General features: G+C 39.5%; 1 protein-coding gene across 1 annotated transcript; it reads left to right on the forward strand.

Annotated features, from left to right (window-relative positions):
- Positions 1 to 24: 24 nt before the first annotated feature.
- On the forward strand, positions 25 to 8,573 carry gabarapl2 (GABA(A) receptor-associated protein like 2). Its single transcript, XM_052475013.1, has 4 exons — positions 25 to 246; positions 4,073 to 4,128; positions 7,014 to 7,186; positions 8,065 to 8,573. Exons 1-4 carry the CDS (start codon positions 213 to 215, stop codon positions 8,153 to 8,155), a joined length of 354 nt encoding a protein of 117 aa, XP_052330973.1. The 5' UTR covers positions 25 to 212; the 3' UTR covers positions 8,156 to 8,573.
- The last annotated feature ends 12,420 nt before the right edge of the window (positions 8,574 to 20,993 follow it).

The following is a 20,993-nucleotide window of genomic DNA, read 5'->3' on the forward strand; positions in this document are numbered from 1 at the left end:
CAATCCCCCCTCCCCGTCCCCCCTACAGAATAGAAATGGTACAACCAGACAGTGACATCACCACCACCTCCTTGGGCTAGACAGGCGTTCGAAGGGTTGCTGCTACATTGTTTACATTTTAGTTGTATTACATAAAATCGACAATAACCTGCCTGTTTACACGTTCAGATTTGAATTTCAACATCACGTCATAGCGCGAGGATTCTGCAAAAATGAAATGGATGTTTAAAGAGGATCATTCCCTCGGTAAAGGGATTTTAATTATGTCACATGTAATTGCCTGTGTAATCTCATGTACAGATTTAGTTATCGGTCTTGAAGTGCCAAACTGATGATGGCATGAGCAGAATAGATTGCATGTGCCGTACGTTGGACCACAAACACACAAATAAGGCTTGGAGCTTGAACAAAAGGAAATATGGTGCATGTGTTCACGTACTGGCCTACAGGTTATTCGTAAAATAATGTATTTTATAAACACCATCATAACTTTTACTCGAATCACAAGTAGGCCAACGTTACCCCCCCCTGAACCTTACTGGTTCCCTCAGTAATGCATATTATGCTTGCATATTAAGGTAATTAAGAATAGGGAACATAATAGCACACTATTTAAAAAATATATATATATAAACAGCATTTATTAATGCAGGTTATTACATTGAGATTTTTTTTTTAAGAGATCAAATTGAGAGAGAGAACTGTCCCAACATATAAGCAGTTATAAACTACCAGTTATCTGACTAAAAACGCACATTTTGTCCCCCAATCTAAATGTGTTTTCATGTACTTTACACCATTTTCTTATTTTAATCTTATCACTTGATAAAGGATCTACTCAATTATGTCTAATTATAGGGCTTATATCTAGTCTAATGAAACTGACAGCATTGAACCTCAATGGAATCCTCACACTTATACTGTTTTCACACTATTGTGTCGAATCCGGTCCAAACTGTTCTGATCTGGCTTTGATGTTTTCTTTTCACATAGTCCTTTTCAGCTTGGCATCTGTGGTGGGTGTGTAAACAGTCCAGTACTGCTCAGCTTGGCTGTACTTTGCTCACCTCAGTAGTTTGAAAAGGGTTCTAGTGTCATGCATGACATGGCATGGCTGCCAGAAACCAGCTGTATAATGGCAAAGGTTGAGCTCTAGTCTAGTGAATCTAACATTAACTCATATAGCTATCTAGATCATGATGTATTAAATAAATAAAAATCCTCATCAATCTACACACAATACCCCACAATCACAAAGCGAAAACAGGTTTTTAGACATTTTTGCAGAACATAAATACCTTATTTAGAAAAGTATTCAGACCCTTTGCCAAGAGACTCAAGATTGAGCTCAGATGCATCCTGTTTCCATTCATCAACCTTGAGATGTTTACACAACTTCATTGGAATCCACCTGTGGTACATTCAATTGATTAGACATGATTGGAAGGCACACACCTGTCTTATGTAAGGTCCCACAGTTAACAGTGCATGTCAGAGCAAAAACCAAGCCATGAGGTCAAAGGAATTGTCTGTAGAGCTCGGAGACAGGATTGTGTCGAGGCACAGATCTGGGGAAGGGTACCAAATTATTTCTGCAGCGTTGAAGGTCCCCAAGAACACAGTGGCCTGCATTATTCTAAAATGGAAGAAGTTTGGAACCACCAAGACTCTTCCTAGAGCTGGCCTCCGGGGGAGAAGGGCCTTGGTCAGGGAGGTAACCAAGAACCCGATGGTCACTCTGACAGAGCTCCAAAATCCTCTGTGGAGATGGGAGAACCTTCCAAAAGGACAACCATCTCTGCAGCACTCCACCAATCAGGCCTTTATGGTAGAGTGGCCAGACAGAAGCCAGTCCTTAGTAAAAGGCACATGACAGCCCGCTTGAAGTTTTCCAAAAGGCACCCAACATACTCTCAGACCATGAGAAACAAGATTCTCTAGTCTGATTAAACCAAGATTGAACTCTGACCTGATTGCCAACTGTAACATCTGGAGGAAACCTGGCACCATCCCCACGGTGAAGCATGGTGGTGGCAGCATCATGTTGTGGGGATTTTTTTCAGCCGCAGGGACTGGGAGACTAGTCAGGATTGATGGAAAGATGAACGGTGCAAAGTACAGAGAGATCCTTGATGAAGACCTTATCCAGAGTCCTCAGGACCTCAGAATGGGGTGAAAACAAGACAACACAGGAGTGGCTCCGGGACAAATAACTGTTCAACTACGCTCCCCATCTAACCTGACAGCTTGAGAGGATCTGCAGATAAGAAACTCCCCAAATACAAGTGAGGCTGTAATCGCTGCCAAAGGTGCTTCAACAAAGTACTGAGTAAAGGGTCTGAATATTTATGTAAATGTGATATTTCAGTTTTACATTTTTTATAAATTTGTCATTTTGGGGTATTGTGTGTAGAATGATGAGGGGGAAAAAACAATTTAATACATTTTAGATTAAGGTTGTAACGTAACAAAATGTGGAAAACGCTAAGGGATCTGAGTACTTTCCTAATGCACTGTATTGGCATTGCACATTGCTTTTTTTTCCACACGGAATGCTTAAAACAAGTATGTTCCCTCACATCATCATTAGAACATCTCCAAAATGACTATTACTACCTACTATTACTGTTTACTGTGCTGTCTCAGTTTTCTGTTTATCTGCTGTCTTAAGTGAATGGAGGTAAATGTATGAGCTGTGGAAAGGAATTTCCTTTTAGGAGGACAATAAATCTATCTAATCTAATGTAAGTAGCTATATCATGCCACTACCTATGCCTGGTGAGTCTCTGATACACCTCTACGCAGACGACACCATTCTGTATACTTCTGGCCCTTCTTTGGACACTGTGTTAACAACCCTCCAGGCAAGCTTCAATGCCATACAACTCTCCTTCCGTGGCCTCCAATTGCTCTTAAATACAAGTAAAACTAAATGCATGCTCTTCAACCGATCGCTACCTGTACCTGCCCGCCTGGCCAACATCACTACTCTGGACGGCTCTGACTTAGAATACAAATACAAATACTTAGGTGTCTGGTTAGACTGTAAACTCTCCTTCCAGACCCATATCAAACATCTCCAATCCAAAGTTAAATCTAGAATTGGCTTCCTTTTTCGCAACAAAGCATCCTTCATTCATGCTGCCAAACATACCCTTGTAAAACTAACCAGCCTACCAATCCTCGTCTTCGGCGATGTCATTTACAAAATAGCCTCCAATACCCTACTCAACAAATTGGATGCAGTCTATCACAGTGCAATCCGTTTTTTCACCAAAGCCCCATATGCTACCCACCATTGCGACCTGTACGCTCTCGTTGGCTGGCCCTCGCTTCATACTTGTCGCCAAACCCACTGGCTCCATGTCATCTACAAGACCCTGCTAGGTAAAGTCCCCCCTTATCTCAGCTCGCTGGTCACCATAGCATCTCCCACCTGTAGCACACGCTCCAGCAGGTATATCTCTAGTCACCCCCAAAACCAATTCTTTCTTTGGCCGCCTCTCCTTCCAGTTCTCTGCTGCCAATGACTGGAACGAACTACAAAAATCTCTGAAACTGGAAACACTTATCTCCCTCACTAGCTTTAAGCACCAACTGTCAGAGCAGCTCACATATTACTGCACCTGTACATAGCCCACCTATAATTTAGCCCAAACAACTACCTTTTTCCCTACTGTATTTAATTAATTCATTTATTTATTTTGCTCCTTTGCACCCCATTATTTTTATTTCTACTTTGCACATTCTTCCACTGCAAATCTACCATTCCAGTGTTTTACTTGCTATATTGTATTTACTTTGCCACCATGGCCTTTTTTGCCTTTATCTCCCTTCTCACCTCATTTGCTCACATCGTATATAGACTTGTTTATACTGTATTATTGACTGTATGTTTGTTTTACTCCATGTGTAACTCTGTGTCGTTGTATGTGTCGAACTGCTTTGCTTTATCTTGGCCAGGTCGCAATTGTAAATGAGAACTTGTTCTCAACTTGCCTACCTGGTTAAATAAAGGTGAAATAAATAAATTCCTGTGCATCTAATCCTACTTTTTTCTTCTCTTTCTCAGAACACCGATGTGTGGAGTCTGCCAAAATACGCAACAAATATCCTGACAGGGTACCGGTGAGTGAGTGAAAGGGATCGACCTAGGGGTTAGAGTGTTTTCCTGTGTTAGTGTCTATGCACCCTCAGCCTGAAACAACCGCATGTATCCGGTTTCAGCGGAAATGGAAAGCTAAAGCTAGTCTGTGACGCAACTTCTGCTTTTCATGCGCCGGTACTTTGTCAACTAGTATGTTTAAAAAGAATATCCCGCTTTGGCCTGGATGTGTCAATGTGTAGTTCATACATGCATAATCTATAAGCAGAATTAATGTTTTACCTCAATTAGACACGAAATACCTAGTTTGAAGGCTGTGCATCGCCAATTACCCTACATTTACCTCCACAGGCCAGCCACCTAGCAATTCGACTTTCAGCCAAGGAGGTTCAGCCCCTCGCCAATTAAGTGACAGCTAGGAAGTAGAGCAAGAGAGTGAGAGAGAGAGCAATTACGTGGTGCACATATCTGCACATTTGTGAAGTAGTATGCAATTTTTGGGACCACTTTTGGCTCGTGGGCGCTACTTTCAAAACTACTGGCTAAAAATAATGCAAAAGTTTTGGAGAATATTTTTAACAAGGTGACATTCCATCTTAACTCCTCATCCACATATACTGGATTGGTTGAACAGCGCAGAAGAGAACATCAGACCGTTTTTTTTCTCGTCAAGACCTGAAAGAAAGAAATGCTGTATTTATTTTACGCCTTGTGCTGGGGAGAAAAAAGGCCATTCTAAAATGTGCAGTTTTGTCACACAACAAAATGCCACAGATGTCTCAAATTTTGAAGGAGCGTGCAATTGCAATTCTGACTGCAGGAATGTCCACCAGATATGTTGCCAGAGAATTTGATGTAACTCAGTAAAATCGTTGAAATTGTTACATGTTGCGTTTATATTTATGTTCAGTATAGTTATAGTTGATAAATTATTATTATTTATGCATTGCTGTGTCATTTTTACCCCCTTTTTCCTCCCCATTTTTTTCTCCTGGCTTGGGAGATGTGAAGGTTGAGTCATGTATCCTCTGAAACATGACCCGCCAAGCCGCGCTTCTTAACACCCGCACGCTTAACCCGGAAGCCAGCTCCACCGATGTGTTGGAGGAAACACTGTTCAACTGACGACCGAAGTCAGCCTGCAAGTGCCTGGCCCGGCCCAGCCCGCCACAAGGAGTCCAATTCGCACGCCCCCTCAAAACATCTGTGGCATTGTGTTGTGTGACAAAACTGTACCTTTTATTGTCCCCAGCACAAGGTGCACCTGTGTAATGATCATGCTGTTTAATCAGCTTCTTGATATGCCACACCAGTCAGGTGGATGGATTATCTTGGCAAAGGAGAAATCCTTACTAACAGGGATGTAAATCAAATTTGTGCACAAAATTTGAGCGAAATAAGATTTTTGTGCATATGGAAAATGTATGAGATATTTTATTTTAGCTCACGAAACATGGGACCAACACTTTACATGTTGCGTTTTATATTTTTGCTCAGTATAAATACTGCACTCGGTCCCGAAAAACATATTTGCTAGATTCATGATAGTGTTGTTAGAAGAAGCAAAGGATTGTGAACTTCAAAACATGATGTTGTTTTATTGGAAATTGTAGCTGTTGTTTGTTGGTAAGTAATTAATCTTCTAACTTCTGACTTGATTTACTGCAGCTAGAAAGAGATCAGTTGATGGCTTCTAAAAACAGCTTTATCTACAGATTGGTAGATGCTATTCCTAATCCATTTAGGGGAAGTAGGGGAAGATTTCATACCATCTATGCTTTTGTCTGACTTGTTGGGGGAGTGGTCAAAATGGCAATTGTTTCCAAGCAAGTTTGTCGAGGATTGATGCTGGGGCTTTTGCTTCTCAAGCCCCACAACAATTAATTTGAAGAATTTATCTGCATGGTATGTTTTGTTGGCTAGCTAGCCAGACAGTTTTATAGGAATTCTTCACCCCCCAAAAATGTAATTAACTGCCAATATGCCAACATTCTGTTCAAACAATACAGTCAATCCATAGTTCCATAGTCATACACTGGCTGAAATCAGTTGACGATAGGACTTAGACAAGTTGTACATTTAAGAAGTACTGATATTGTATCATATAATAGCACAGACATTTATGTCTGTTTACTTATATTTTAGAGGCTGTTTATACAGAAAATGTGTATAAAACCCATATAAAAACTGTACTTATATGACAATATTGTAGGTCGACAATAATCATTTTACACAGTTTCTTCTATTTTACATGCCTTACTTTTATTTTCCTGCACACGTAAAATCAGGAAGTGCATAACTGACGCCTCTACTGCCATTCATTCCAAGTAGACTGGTCTGGATTTTCCCCTGCCATTTTCACCCCCTTCTGTAACTTTTAGGATTGATGGCATAGCCCCTCTAGTAATTTAATAGGATTTCTATAGGTGGTTTCACATATCCCTTTTATGATCCAGATCCTGGAGCGCTTTATAACCTTATCCGCGCTATAAAGCATGTATGAAATGCAAACAAACCCTGCCTGAAACGATTCCTGGACCTGGTTGTGTAGCGGGTCCAAGATCCAGGACCAGAGAGACCCTGTTCTACACCTGTTTTAATGTGTTATATGTCAATGTACAAAAAGGTCGTTATTGGAACGATGTACCTGGCTGAATAAATATTAAATAAATAAAATATTGAGCACACTGGATTGTGTAAAACCTCTGGAATGTTTGTTTTTGGCTGTGCGTAAATCATAACACAAAAGGATGTTATACGTCATATCCCTGTTGGTGTGTGTGTGTGTGTGTGTGTGTGTGTGTGTGTGTGTGTGTGTGTGTGTGTGTGTGTGTGTGTGTGTGTGTGTGTGTGTGTGTGTGTGTGTGTGTGTGTGTGTGTTTAAATATGTTATTAATCTGCTTCTCAGGTGATAGTGGAGAAAGTGTCTGGCTCACAGATAGTGGACATCGACAAGAGAAAATACTTGGTCCCTTCTGACATCACAGTGGCCCAGTTCATGTGGATCATCAGGAAGCGCATCCAGCTGCCCTCGGAGAAAGCTATTTTTCTCTTTGTTGACAAAACTGTTCCACAGTCCAGGTGAGATTAAATTGATTTAATTGGAGGAAGGGGTGGGGGCTGTGAGTAGTATTTCTCAAAACACTAGATGAGACCTGAGTGCATTGTTTTTCACTCTGTCCCAATGATTCTACCGTGTTATACAACCATCCACATTTTACTTTGTCTTCAAGAACTGTTGCATTCTTAGACCAGCCTAGGTTTCATCCCATGTGGTCGCTATGTGCATTTGTTTGAGTCCATCTCTGTAACTAAAGACAATGAACCTTCAGTTTCAGTCTCTGTTAAATCAATCTCCCTGTGAAAGAGAGTATAGCCACACCAATCTCCTTCACTTACAACTAATCTTGGTTAATACAGAACTAAAATGTCACGTAATTTGATCAGACATTATGTTACGTAGTCTGCCAACAAGAAATGACTTTCACGTAATCACACCTACAAATCTACCCCAATCACACTCTCTCTAGCTGGGTCTGATTGTGAGTACTATCTGTCAAAAACCTGTAAAATACATATATCTACCAATGCATTATGTGGGTAGACTGTACACATGATTATGGGGTTTGACTGATTAAACCTTGAAATTAGATTCTTAAAAACTCAGCTTCCTTGTTTATCTATAGACAATACCATTCTGATGTAAGATAACATTTTTGAACAGATCACGGGTGACTCAGATATCAGATGAGTTCCTGAATGTTTATTGTATGTGGGGTATGTATTGGAGGAACCTTGATTTTCAGCTTATAGTATGGCAACGCGAGACTAATAGAGGAGTATGTTCATGCATTTGTGCTCGAAATTTGTCTGGTTGGACGATGTATCTGTTTTAAATCTTTGTGTGTTCCGGAAAATGTATGTTCAAAATGTGACCAATGTCTTTCTCTAACCTGCAGTCTGACAATGGGACAGCTATATGAGAAAGAGAGAGATGGAGATGGCTTTCTGTACATGGCGTACAGTGGCGAAAACACATTTGGTTTCTAGGCCTTCACACAAAGTTGAGTTGACACAACCCTTGCATCCTCCGACCCAATCATCCCATTATTTCTTGCAGACAAGCTTGATTGTATCGCTATCATAATAGAGCAAGATGTGTGGAAGAAGTGTGTTAGAAACCTCAACATTAATCATGCATTTGTATTACTAGTATCACTCATACCATATTATATTGAAACTATAAATTGTACATTTGATTACTTTTAGGTAAAGAATGTTGTTGCATTATTATTAGCAGTTTAACATATTAATGTTGGCTATGATATACAGTAATAACGGTTTTGTTTTAATTTATCAATGTTGTTTGATCTGTTTATTATCTTTAAAGATGATATATACTGTACCAATAATTTGAATATATGAAAGGTAAGGTAGCTTGATGACCAATAAAAACACATAAAATGGCTCTTATTCTCTGTACTCATTCAAAACAACAATTGAATTTTCTTAACAGAAAAATATTCACGGATGCATATATCATTCTGGACACGTACCGGAGCAAAGACTGTCACACATACTGTATATATTGACTCAGATCTCATGAACATATCTACCACTTTTCCTCATTCCACTTTACCACATTCCTCAAAGCTCTCCATAGACACATGAAACTAGAATTGAAATAATAATAATTAAGACAAAGCAACCAAAAGGGCTAGGAGGGGACACTGACCATGTGAACTCCAAACTCTTTTTAAACTCAGGTCTTTGCATGTCCTGACAAAATTGGCCATTGCTTCCTTGGCTCATCTACAAGTACAATAATGCTTCATGACAGTGTATGGCTGTGTACTTTCACCTGTGTTTGAATGTCCCTCTAAAAATCACACAGCATTATGGACAAACCGGTCTCTTAGTCCCTTGTTGCTGTAAGCAACAAAGTCGTGCTGTGCTTAAGTGAAACAGCAGCAGGTTTAGGTCACTGCGGAGCCTCAGTGAGAAGGCCTCTGAGCGCAGCTGCAGCCAGGCCTGCTGGTATGACATAGCCGCCTGCTAGTAGTCCCAGTACATCTGGACCCAGCTAACAATTCTAGGGAGGGAGAATGTTTTTGTAATGTTACCCGTAGTATTCCCCTAATGTTTGAGTCTAAAGTTTTCCGTTAGTTAGGGGGACATTCTATCTATAGCTAGATTTCCATCCAGTTGGCGAGAGATTCATGAAAATATTCTAAAATACACATAAAAACATTTTCCCACCAGAGATGTGTTTCCATCAAATTGACTGGTTGCGAATAAAGGGCTGTGTGTGATGATGTAGTGCACATAAAAATACCTTTCGTGGTTAAATCCCCATTTACTGAATAAAAAATACAAGTTAAATGGGTTTCCATCGCATTTTAAACTCTTTTGATGGTTTTCTCACAAAACATGTTGCATTATATAGTGAGTGTGCCCCTGCTGGTATTGGCACGTGCGCTCTAGCCAACCGCTCGCAGATACAATGCAGGTATAGCCTATATGATGAGATTATTAAGGACAAATGAGCGAAAATGTTATTTGTCAAATGGCAGGCCAAACCTCGATGATCATGTCATGACCAGAATAAGACTCAATATGTATTGGAAAGGAAAGGGAGATACCTAGTCTGTTGCAGAACTGAATGCATTCAACCAAAATGTGTCTTCCACATTTATCCCAACGCCATTTATCCCAACAGCAGAACAGCAGATTCTTCCACCTTGCCGGCTCGGGGATTCAAACCAGCAACCTTTCAGTTACTGGCCCAACGTTCTTAACGAGCACATCGCCTTGCACTTTCACCACCCTGTGAAGTTCATCACAACTTATTTCATCTGTAGCTTAATAAACTGCATGCTTTCCCAGTGCAGCTTGGCAGGGTCGTGTTTCGGAGGACACATGGTTCTCGACCTCCTCCTCTTCCGAGTCCGTACGAGAGTTGCAGCGATGGGACAAGACTGTAACTACCAATTGGATATCACAGAATTGGGGAGAAAAAGTCAAACATGTGTGGAGTGTGACTCCAAGTTTACTTCGATATTATGGTTATTATATCAATATTTGCGCATAAAAGCATTTCAACCGACATTTCTCACATAATTAATTTCACTGACATCAAAAGATCTCACCTTGTCTAGTGTATTTTGTTTTGTCGACATTTGGAAAGTTTCTCGAAATGTTCTGTTTTCATATGGCCTGTCATTAAATGTTTGTTGTTTGATCCCACATGTACTTTGCTCGCATAAAAAAGTTGGATGATAAACCAGGTTATGTTAGCAAAAACCTTCTGAGAACCTTTTTAGCATGTTTTGTTGTTGGGGTAATATTCCATCAATGTCCCACCAAATATCACAGAACATGGTTGACATGTCCTCGGAATATAAGATATTAATGTTCTAAACACATTTCATGAGAACGTTGCAAGAATATTCATTTGTCTAGTTTTCTATGGGGTTAGGAGAATGTTCCATCAACGTCCCACCAAACATGGTTGCCATATTTTCCGAATATAAAATATTAATGTTCTAGACACGTTTCATGAGAACCTTGCAAGAACATTCCTGTCCAGTTTTCTGAGGGTTAAGAGAATATTCCTTCTATCAACGTCCCAACAAACATACACAGAACATGGTTGCCATGTTCTCAGAACATAAGGTATGAATGGTCTAGATACACTTCATGGACATGTTGCAAGAACATTTCTGTGTATCAGTTGTCAGGACACTGCCTGAGGGTCCCAAAGAAATGTTTATAATAATCATTACACATCACGCCTTGTAACAGTTCACCTAATTGGTGAAACACTGATCCATTCATAGCTCTTTGTCTGTTGGGATACTTACACACAGTGCTTTTAACATACAGTGTTTTCAACTTACATATTTGATGTACTTTGACATACATGATTACATTATGCATGTTCATTTGTAAATTGAAAGCACAATCCAGGCCCTGATTGGTGAACCACTGAACCATTCATAGCTCTTTGTCTATTGGCAAGGTCAGGGATACTCACACAGCTTTTAACATACATGTTCGACAAGAGTAACAAGGTGTGATATGTAAACTTTTTTTCCTTGTATTAGTCATCTCAGGGATCCTACTTGAAAACATAACAGAGAAGCAATTTCCAGTTTTCCTCATCTCTAAACAGTAAATAAAGATGAAATCATAAAATGACACTAAAACTGTTTAGGACTTCACTAAATACTTCATAATAACAAACCATATGTTAAAAGATGCAGAGTTGTCCTTTAAGACTCAAAACTATCACCATTTATTTACATCCTTTAGGGGTAAATCATTCTCTGTCCCATTGGAGTACAGCTATATTTAATTGTCCAGGGGAGCAGTATGCCCAATGAGTGCTTTCTATTTTCTTTTAAGGATCATGTTACCAGTTAATAAGATTGTGAAAGCTCAAATACATACACTTGCACATACACACATACACACACACACTCTGCTGCTAATGTCAAAGCCTCTCCACTCGAACTCAGACACAGGAAATTAAGCGGTGTTGGCCGGGCATGGAGGAATGAGGTGGATGTGCAGGCTGATGAGATGCAGGGTCTGGGTCTCAGAGACCGAAACACAAAGGAATCCTTGGGATATGTTTCGAAACCCTGGAAATAAATCCTTAGTTTTCTCAGTAGTGTAAAAAGGGTTCATTCCATAGAAGTAGAATGATTCATTCTCATTCAATGGTTCATTCACCACCTCACCTCCTGTCACCTCAGGTTAATACGTCATGGTAACGGTGACTGGGTTTCTGTATGTGTTGTTTCTGTTTGTTTGTGTCTGTAGGGGAAAGGACCTCCCCAGCTAACAAGAAATGTTCCCATAACTTTAGAGAATGTTCCTTTAAGAGTCTCATTAGGTTATTAACTAACATTTTCATAACAATGTTCCAGTGATGTGCAAGGAATATTTCGAAGAGACCATTGCCTTAATGTCAAATAGAACTTACCCACAATGTGGTTACCATGTCCTCAGAAATTAAGATATTAATGTTAGACAGGTTTCATGGGAACATTACAAGAACAGTCATTGTCCAGTTTTCTGAGGGTTAGGAGAATATTGCATCAATGCCCCACCAAACATACAAAGAACATGGTTGCCATGTTCTCTGTAATATAAGATATTCATGTTCTAAACACATTTAATGGGAACCTTGTAGGAACATTTCTGTGAATCAGAAACAAGAAACATTCTTTTTTCATTATGTTCTGAGAACATGGCAATCATGTTCTGTGTACAGTATGTTTTGGGAGACAATGATATAATATTCTGCTAACCCTCATAAAATTGGACCCATGAAACCTGTCTAGAACATTCATATCTTAAATTCTTAGAACATGGTAACCACATTGTGGGTAAGTTCTATTATATTTTACATTAAGGGAATGGTCTCTTGGAAACATTCCTTGCACATCACGGGAACATTCCTATGAAATTGTTAGTTAAAACCCTAATGAGACTCTTAAGGGAACATTGCCGGAAGTTGTGGGAACGTTTATTGTTAGATGGAAAGCTCCTTTCCCCTACAGACACAAACAAAACAGAAAAAACAAATACAGAAACTCAGTGTCCGTTACCATGACGCATTAACTTCTAAATCACAATACCTGAGGTGACATGAGGTGACATGTGGTGAATGAAACATATAATAACAATTCATAAGTTTATGTCTATGGAATGAACCCTTTTTACACCACTGAGGAAATAAAGGATTTATTTCCAGGGTGTGGAAACATGTCCCTAGGATTCCTGTCCTCTGTGTTTCTGTCTCTGAGGCCCAGACCCTGCATCTCATCAGCCTGCACATCCACCTCATTCCTCCATGCCCGGCCAACACCGCTTCATTTCCTGTGTCTGAGTTCGAGTGGAGAGGCTTTGACATTAGAAGCAGAGTGTGTGTATGTGTGCATGTGCAGGTATATGTATTTGAGCTTTCACAATCTTATTAACTGGTGACTTGATCCTTTCACAATTGCACTCATTGGGCATACTGCTCCCATGAACAATTAAATATAGCTGAACTCAAATGGGACAGAGAATGGTTAACTCCTAAATTACCTAACTAAATGGCGATAGTGTGCAGGAGGTTTTCTGTTACGTTTTCAAGTAGGATCAGTAGGATGACTAACACAACAAATTATGGACAGTCATTTTCAGAAATCTATATAACCCATCTGTAGATTTCTGATCATATTAGAACTCCCTGCAATATGTTGTTGTGGTTGTCTTTGTCTAATAACATCTCTAAATATTTTAAATAGATGCTCAAAAACCTACAGAATGATATTTATAGTCAGCTTACTCAAATATTTTTTTATCTTGTTCAAGGCTCAAACTCCCATGATTCCATTCTACAAAACCACTCCCCCCATCACCAACCAAAGTTGTAGCTCTGGCAGCACTCATGCCCTTTCCAAATAGCCTATGTTTTCATACTGAATTTCTTGTAACCGTCATACTTTTATTTGTTCCAATAGGCCTCCATGGTTGTTGGATGGTTGCTTGGACAGTCGCTGAGACTGTATTTGTCTGTAATTGTTGAAAAAACTTTATTTCAGATGCAGTAGGTTTAGCTACTTATTCAGCTAAACATTCTATTGAGAGAGAGAGCTTTTGTAATGATACCCATAATGTTCCCCTAAAGTTTTCTGTTAGTTTGAGGAACGTTCTATCTATGTTGGCAAAAACAAACTGGGAACCTTTTTAGCATGTTTTGGCATTAGAGTTAGGAGAACATTCCGTTAATGTCAAACAGAACATACCCAGAACGTAGTTGCCATGTTCTCAGAACACAAGATATGAATGTTCTAGATATGTTTCATGGAAATGTTGCAAGAACATTCATGTGTCCAGTTTTATGAGGGTTAGGAGAATATTCCATCAATGTTCCACCAAACATACACAGTTTCATGTTTTATTAGTCGTATGCCACCATGTCTGTGTCGTGTTTCCTGCCTGGTCTCATAGACTAGATGTGACATAGTAAATCCGGGACACTCAAATTAGTGTGATACAGTATGTTACATTTGGTATGGTTAGATAAGACATCAAATTGAGATGGTGGTTGGTCAGGGTGGATGGGTAAGCGTATAACGCGAATCTCTAGCATCCCAAAGGTATAACGTGGAACGTCTAGCTACCCAAAGGTTGTGTGTTCTAATCTCATCACAGACAACTTTAGCAAATTAGCAACTTTGTAACTACTTACATGTTAGCTAACCTTAACCCTAACCTTAACCCTTTAACCTAACTCTGAACCTTAACCCTAACCCCTAGCCTCGCTAAATTAGCCACCTAGTTAATATTGACGTTAGCCACCTAGCTAACGTTAGACACAACAAATTGGAATTGTTAATATATGATACGTTTTCCAAATTCATAACATATCATATGAAATGGATGATGTACATCCACATATTAATACATACCATATGATACGTAACATATCATACTAATTGGAGCGTTCTGAATTTATGTTCACTATGTTACGTCTATGTAGCCTACTTTTAACAGAGCTGAGATTTACTTCAAAGTGCATTCACCCTACTGCTTACAGCCTTATACCTATAAAGTTGTTTCAGATCTTCACAAGTGCCTATGGAGGAGGGGGTAGGGTTTCTTCTGGACAGGACAGGGCCTAACTATACTTGCTCAATATGCACATGTCCTAGAGATATCCCTTATTGGGACAATCGTTGGTGCTGGTGGAATGGGTTTGAGATTCTTAGCAAAATATGTTAATGTAATTATTTGGCAACGTTTACAACACACATTTCTGATCTACTTCAAATTAATTTCTCATTAGCTAGGTTTTCATCCAATTGCCAACAGTTTTTCATGTGAATATTCTAAAATCTGCATAAAAACAATGAGACAATTTTCCCAACAAATAGGTATTTCCATCAAATTGACTTGTTGGGGGTAAAAGGCTGTACGTGATGATAAGTGCACATAAAAATAACTTATGTGGTAAAATTCTCATATATCCAATAAAAAAATACAAGTTATGGCTTTCCATGGCATTTTCAACTCTACTGATGGTTTTCTCACAAAAAAATGTTGCGGTGTATAGCGAATTTGCCCACTCTGGTATTGGCAAGTGCGCTCCAGCCAACTGGTCACAGATAGAGTGCCGGTATTCACAAACTGGGTATGCACAATGCCATCAGGTGTACGCCAAATAAATAAAATAAAAGTAAACACATTTTCAAACACATTTTCAAACACATTTTCAAACAGTACATTTATATTTTATTTATATTTTCCATACATTTGGGTGAGGTTTTTTTCTTGCCGGAGTAGCCTCGTTTCACTGCCAAAAATAAAATGAAACCATCTACTGCGAAATAACAACAATGTCAAATACAGGTAGCCTAGTCAAATAAATAACATCTAATCACATTAACCGTTACTCTCTCACAGGAAACCTTCACTCTTGTGCAAACATTTAGACACTTTTGGACACTACAATGAAAATGGTTAACTTTGTTAAAGCAAGGCCCCTAAACTCACGTGTTGTCACGCCCTGATCTGTTTCACCTGTTCTTGTGATTGTCTCCACCCTCTCCAGGTGTCACTTATTTTCCCCAGTGTATTTATCCGTGTTTCCTGTCTCTCTGTGCCAGTTCGTCTTTTATGTTTCCAAGTCAACCAGCGGTTTTCCCGGTCTCCTGCTTTTTGCATTCTCCTTTTTCTAGTCCTCCCGGTTTTGACCGTTGCCTGTTTCTGGACTTTGTACCCACCTGCCTGACCATTCTGGCTGCCTTGACCACGAGCCTGTCTGCCACTCTGTACCTCCTGGACTCTGATCTGGTTTTGACATTTTTGCCTGTCCACGACCATTCTCTTGCTTACCACGTTGGATGAATAAACATTGTAAGACTCCAACCATCTGCTTCCTGTGTCTGCATTTGGGTCTCGCCTTGTGCCTTGTGCCTTGTATTTTCTGCACTATGCAATGATATGGGCAGCGACCATGTAACGCTTTTACAACATACAGAAGTGCGCTGGTTATCAAGGTGCAAAGTATTGCATTTTTTAAAATAGAGAGACAAGCTTTAAGTTCTTTACTGACCATAATTTTACTTGTCTGACCACTTGGATGATGATGAATTTCTCACACGACTGGCCTATCCGGGTGATGTTTTTTCTCGCTTGAATGATCTGAATCTAGGTTTACAGAGACTCTCCTCAACTATACTCAATGTGTGGGACAAAATTCAGGCTATGATAAGAAGTTGGAGCTCTTCTCTGTCTGCATTAACAAGGACAACACACAGGTCTTTCCATCATTGTATGATTTATTGTGGGCAAATGAACTCAAGCCTACAGAGAGTGTCAAATGTGATATAGCAAAGAACCTGTGTGAGCTGGATGCACAATTACGCAGGTACTTTCCCAAAAAGGATGACACAAACAACTGGATTCGTTATCCCTTTCATGCCCTGCCTCCAGTCCACTTACCGATATCTGAACAAGAGAGCCTCATCGAAATTGCAACAAGCGGTTCTGTGAAAATTTAATTTAATCAGAAGCCACTGCCAAATTTCTGGATAGGGTTGTGCTCAGAGTTTCTTGCCTTGGCAAATCACGCTGTTAAGAAACTGATGCCCTTTGCAACCATGTATCTATGTGAGAGTGGATTCTCGGCCCTCACTAGCATGAAAACTAAATACAGGCACAGACTTTGTGTGGAAAATTATTTAAGACTGACACTCTCTCCAATACAACCCAACATTGTAGAGTTACAGTGCCTTGCGAAAGTATTCGGCCCCCTTGAACTTTGCGACCTTTTGCCACATTTCAGGCTTCAAACGTAAAGATATAAAACTAGATTTTTTTGTGAAGAATCAACAACAAGTTGGACACAATCATGAAGTGGAACGACATTTATTGGATATTTCAAACTTTTTTAACAAATCAAAAACTGAAAAATTGGGCGTAAAAAATTATTCAGCCCCTTTACTTTCAGTGCAGCAAACTCTCTCCAGAAGTTCAGTGAGGATCTCTGAATGATCCAATGTTGACCTAAATGACTAATGATGATAAATACAAACCACCTGTGTGTAATCAAGTCTCTGTATAAATGCACCTGCACTGTGATAGTCTCAGAGGTCCGTTAAAAGCGCAGAGAGCATCATGAAGAACAAGGAACACACCAGGCAGGTCCGAGATACTGTTGTGAAGAAGTTTAAAGCCGGATTTGGATACAAAAAGATTTCCCAAGCTTTAAACATCCCAAGGAGCACTGTGCAAGCGATAATATTGAAATGGAAGGAGTATCAGACCACTGCAAATCTACCAAGACCTGGCCGTCCCTCTAAACTTTCAGCTCATACAAGGAGAAGACTGATCAGAGATGCAGCCAAGAGGCCCATGATCACTCTGGATGAACTGCAGAGATCTACAGCTGAGGTGGGAGACTCTGTCCATAGGACAACAATCAGTCGTATATTGCACAAATGCCTTTATGGAAGAGTGGCAAGAAGAAAGCCATTTCTTAAAGATATCCATAAAAAGTGTTGTTTAAAGTTTGCCACAAGCCACCTGGGAGACACACCAAACATGTGGAAGAAGGTGCTCTGGTCAGATGAAACCAAAATGGAACTTTTTGGCAACAATGCAAAACGTTATGTTTGGCGTAAAAGCAACACAGCCCATCACCCTGAACACACCATCCCCACTGTCAAACATGGTGGTGGCAGCATCATGGTTTGGGCCTGTTTTTCTTCAGCAGGGATAGGGAAGATGGTTAAAATTGATGGGAAGATGGATGGAGCCAGATACAGACCATTCTGGAAGAAAACCTGATGGAGTCTGCAAAAGACCTGAGACTGGGACGGAGATTTGTCTTCCAACAAGACAATGATCCAAAACATAAAGCAAAATCTACAATGGAATGGTTCAAAAATAAACATATCCAGGTGTTAGAATGGCCAAGTCAAAGTCCAGACCTGAATGCAATCAAGAATCTGTGGAAAGAACTGAAAACTGCTGTTCACAAATGCTCTCCATCCAACCTCACTGAGCTCGAGCTGTTTTGCAAGGAGGAATGGGAAAAAATGTCAGTCTCTCGATGTGCAAAACTGATAGAGACATACCCCAAGCGACTTACAGCTGTAATCGCAGCAAAAGGTGGCGCTACAAAGTATTAACTTAAGGGGGCTGAATAATTTTGCACGCCCAATTTCAATTTTTGATTTGTTAAAAAAAGTTTGAAATATCCAATAAATGTCGTTCCACTTCATTGTGTCCCACCTGTTGTTGATTCTTCACAAAAAAATACAGTTTTATATCTTTACGTTTGAAGCCTGAAATGTGGCAAAAGGTCGCAAAGTTCAAGGGGGCCGAATACTTTCGCAAGGCACTGTATGTGCATCCTTTCAAGCACACCCTTCTCATTAACCTGTGGTGAGTTATTTACCATTTGTGATGAACGTAAGGTTTATATGTAAGATGGCTAAATAAAGAGCAAAATGATTGATTATTATATTATTATTTGTTGTGTTGTGACAAAAACACTCATTCTGATGTTTAATAAATGTATCGTATAGTGTGTGTGTGTGTGTGTGTGTGTGTGTGTGTGTGTGTGTGGCAGGCTTACAACGATGGCAAAAAAATAACATTGAAGAGTGTGCTGACCCTGGTGCTGGAGGGGGAACGCAACTGGAAGTTGAATGTTTGAAGGGATACGGGACTATAAAAAGTTAAGGAACCGCTGGCCTACATGATTACATTTTTTTGGACAGAAGAGCTAGATTATTTGTGTATGTCAAATGACAGCCAATTATTGATCATCATGACCCTCAATATTTATTGGAAAGGAGCATCAAGATCATCACCTTGCACTTTCACCATCCTTTGAAGTTCATCATCATTTATTTCATCTGTAGCCTAATAAACTACGTGATTTCACAGACCCGAGTCGCAGTGGAAGGACCACACATGCCATCGTCACTTCGATATTATGGTTATTATATAAATATTTTGGCATAAAAGCGTTTCAAATCAAATCAAATGTATTTATAAAGCCCTTCGTACATCAGCTGATATCTCAAAGTGCTGTACAGAAACCCAGCCTAAAACCCCAAACAGCAAGCAATGCAGGTGTAGAAGCACGGTGGCTAGGAAAAACTCCCTAGAAAGGCCAAAACCTAGGAAGAAACCTAGAGAGGAACCAGGCTATGTGGGGTGGCCAGTCCTCTTCTGGCTGTGCCGGGTGGAGATTATAACAGAACATGGCCAAGATATTCAAATGTTCATAAATGACCAGCATGGTCAAATAATAATAAGGCAGAACAGTTGAAACTGGAGCAGCAGCACAGTCAGGTGGACTGGGGACAGCAAGGAGTCATCATGTCAGGTAGTCCTGGGGCACGGTCCACCTCCATGGTCTTCATGGTGCTGCTTGCTTGGTGGTGCCCACTGCTTAGTGGTGTTGTAGACTCTGGGGCCTTTCAGAACAGGTGTTTATTTACTGAGATCATGTGACACTTAAGATTGCACACAGGTGAACTTTATTTAACTAATTATGTGACTTCTGAAGGTAATTGGTTGCACCAGATCTATTTAAGAGCTTCGTAGCGAAGGGGGTGAATACATATGCCCGCACCATTTCCCATTTAAAAAAAAACATTTTCTTTTTAAATCAAGTCATATATTCCATTTCACTTCACCATTTTGTGTATGACCATTACGTGAAACCTAAATAAAAATACATTTAAATTACACATTACAGCATGTTTCATAAGTGAATATAAACAATATATAATGTATAATATATTGAATAATTCATTTGTTAAATTAAATATTCATAAATTAAGTAAATAACTCAACCCTGTCACAGGTTTACAACCCCATTACAATTAAGTTTTTTGCCTCAAAATGGCCTCCGCTCCTCATGTGGCGAAGGACAGGAGACTACGTGGTGTGCATGAAATTAATAGATTGGTTTTCATGGATTAAAGCATAATTTTGATGAGTACTAGTTCTCCATCTTTATTTCATGTAACAGGGTTGAGATGGTCCCCATCCGACTTAAAAGATACATAAAAATACAGATATAAAATAATGTGATTACTTGCCTGTTTCTGTAGCATGCAGTTTAAAATTGTTGAATGATGTCATTTCCTGTTAATGATGGCAGAAGGGTGGACTGACCATTTTTATTGGCGGAGTTTGGTTGGCGTGACGGGGTTGAGTGTAGACTGAAGGACAGAGCTAAATTGTGTGATTTTAATTAATAATCATGCTGTCACGGCCTGATCTGTTTCACCTGTCCTTGTGCTTATCTCCACCATCCTCCAGGTATCTACCATCTGCATCTGGGTTTTACCTTGATTCCTGATACATGCCTTTATTTGATAAAAATACTTTCTCAGCAAAATAACACAAATATATCTTTGCATTAATGGCAAAATATATTAATTAGGTGCATCATTTAATATTCATTTCCCAAGTAAAAATTAAGTGAAATGCCTGGGGGACATGACACAATTCTTAGTGTGATTTTTTAATAATAAAGTTTAAATGAATGCTATATTTATTTCAATTTATTATACTGGACAATTTATATTTATATACAAAATCTTTTAACATTTTATTTTGATGACTCAATAATATAATATATAAAAGTCAGAGGGACTGAAATATTACCCGAGCCCAAGAATGACCCATTTCTATATAGCTGAGCATCTAAAAAATAACTCTATTGTTCAATTTGACATTAAGGAAATGGTCTCTTGGAAACATTCCTTCCACATAACGGGAACATTCCTATGAAAACATTAGTTAACGACCAAATTAGACTCTAAAGGAATGTTCTCTCAAGTTGTGGGAATGTTTTTTG

Source organism: Oncorhynchus keta, chromosome 22 (genome assembly GCF_023373465.1).
Source record: "Oncorhynchus keta strain PuntledgeMale-10-30-2019 chromosome 22, Oket_V2, whole genome shotgun sequence".
Classification (NCBI taxonomy): domain Eukaryota; kingdom Metazoa; phylum Chordata; class Actinopteri; order Salmoniformes; family Salmonidae; genus Oncorhynchus; species Oncorhynchus keta.

What these genes read in the sequence shown, in the direction of transcription:
- gabarapl2 (XM_052475013.1), top strand. Translation starts at nt 213, where the DNA reads ATGAAATGGATGTTTAAAGAGGATCATTCCCTCG. An exon ending in TAAAGAGGATCATTCCCTCG is followed by an intron (nt 247 to 4,072) that starts GTAAAGGGATTT and finishes TCTCTTTCTCAG; the next exon opens with AACACCGATGTGTGGAGTCT. An exon ending in AAAACTGTTCCACAGTCCAG is followed by an intron (nt 7,187 to 8,064) that starts GTGAGATTAAAT and finishes TCTAACCTGCAG; the next exon opens with TCTGACAATGGGACAGCTAT.